Genomic DNA, 1,799 nt, shown 5'->3' on the forward strand with positions numbered 1-1,799 from the left:
CGGCGCGGCTGCCATCGCGCACCCGGGCCGGTGCGCACCGCGAGCGGCCGCTCCTGCGCCTCGGGGCCTCCTCCGGCCGTGGGAAAGGGATGAGCGCCAGGCCGAGCCTCGGGCCCTGCGACCCCTTCGCGGCGCGGCGGGACGGCAGGGGCCTGCGGCCGGGGCTACGTGGAGGGAATCCCGGTCCACACGGGGCTGGGAGCCAGAGGGGTGCTCGACCCAGCCCAGATACCTTCCCTGGCTCCGGCTGCAATTCGCACCAAGACCTCACTGAAATGCGGCGCGGCTCCCCAGCCTAAAGTAACTCGCAATTGGAGCGTGTAGCCCTGGCTTCTACGAAGTGCACTCTCGGCCTTACTCTTCTATTGAAATTACTGGCTGATCCCTTGGAACTGCATACTTTTAAGAAAGGCACAAGTGCACATCCCAATATTGAGAAGGAAAAACAAAAGCACAATACTTACTACACTAAGGACTGAGAAAATGGGACGTGGGGCTCGCTCGGATCAGCTTTAAAACGAAGCAGGCACAACACTTAAATGATTCCAAAAGTGTCGAGAGCACGATAAAGAATTGTTGATGGGGTTCTGTGTTAATTAACCACAAGAGAAACCATACTCCAGAACGGGTTGGCGCGACGTACTTTAACACGGAACCCAGAGTTAGCGGGTGCAGTTTTCCCACCGGAAATAGGGATAGAGGCAGCCTTCCCTACTGCGCACGCGCAATACCTCTTACTCTAGGATGGATGTGGTGGGTATTTTATGTGTAGTAGCGGCAGTCCTCGCTTTGGGGTTCTGGGTTTGGGATACCCCATTAAGAATGAAGAATCAAGAGCAAGCAGGCTTGTTGGGTGCTGGAGGCCGGACCCTGCTGGTGATCGCGCACCCAGATGATGAAGCCATGTTCTTTGCTCCCACAGTGCTAGGCTTGGCCCGCCTAGGGCACCGTGTTTCCCTGCTTTGCTTCTCTGCAGGTAGGTGGAGGCCGTAGGTGGGGCACTGAGCGCCGGGGCTGTAAAGGGGATTTAAGTGCTAATCAATCTAAACTTCTCAAAGCATTTTCTGATGTAAAGAGCTAAGTTATATACACCTAATTCTGGATCTCTCACAGACTGGGGACGGAAGCGGCCGTTTTTCCAGGTGGGTTGGAGGACGCCTGCAACTCAGGTACTCCCCTCCAGTAGAAGGACTGAGGAGCAAAAAAGCAGTTACTTGCACACAGTTACTTTCAACGTCCTTTGGGAACTGTGCTTGTAGTAGTTATTCTGTGGAACCTTTCATTTGCAGAAGGACCAAGAATAATGATCTTACTATATAGCACACCAAACAGAAATCAATACTGTATCGTGCTTGCTCTGGCCTTAAAGTTTCACCTCTAACAATAGCAAAGTACCTCCGCAGTGGTTTTAAAATCAAGTGTAAGAGAATGCATGTATCAAACTGAAGAAGTAAACTCAGAAGATTGGAAGGTAATTTTGTGTTTTTTTAGAGTTCAACTCCAGTCAACTTTTCTGTGAAAGTTTCACAGAATAGGTCTTTCTTTACAATACAGAAAGGATCAAATGAGAAAATGAATATTGACCATGATACCAGATTATTGGATAATTGGATAATAGTTGTATAAATAAAGTAATTGAACTGTCCCCACATATGGATGAGTATGTCAAATTATACTAAAATAAAGCTGTTTTTAAAAATTACTCATGACCTCTTTTCCCATTTGGTTGTGTGTGGTTCCAATTCTTTTTCTATGCAGATTTTTCACAGAAATCACCTTTTATAAAATTTTATATTCTT

At 48.2% G+C, this 1,799-nt stretch overlaps 1 protein-coding gene across 1 annotated transcript in view; it reads left to right on the plus strand.

The window, feature by feature from the left end:
• The first annotated feature begins 712 nt into the window (after positions 1-712).
• The window catches only part of PIGL (phosphatidylinositol glycan anchor biosynthesis class L), a 54,102-nt gene continuing 53,015 nt past the window's right edge, over positions 713-1,799 (plus strand). Inside the window, exon 1 of the mRNA XM_023514062.1 lies at positions 713-976. Within this exon, the coding sequence (XP_023369830.1) occupies positions 745-976 (232 nt within the window). The 5' untranslated portion in view covers positions 713-744. The remainder of the gene's footprint in view (positions 977-1,799) is intronic.

This window comes from Otolemur garnettii, unplaced genomic scaffold (genome assembly GCF_000181295.1).
Source record: "Otolemur garnettii isolate 467f Iridium unplaced genomic scaffold, OtoGar3 scaffold00046, whole genome shotgun sequence".
Lineage (NCBI taxonomy): Eukaryota > Metazoa > Chordata > Mammalia > Primates > Galagidae > Otolemur > Otolemur garnettii.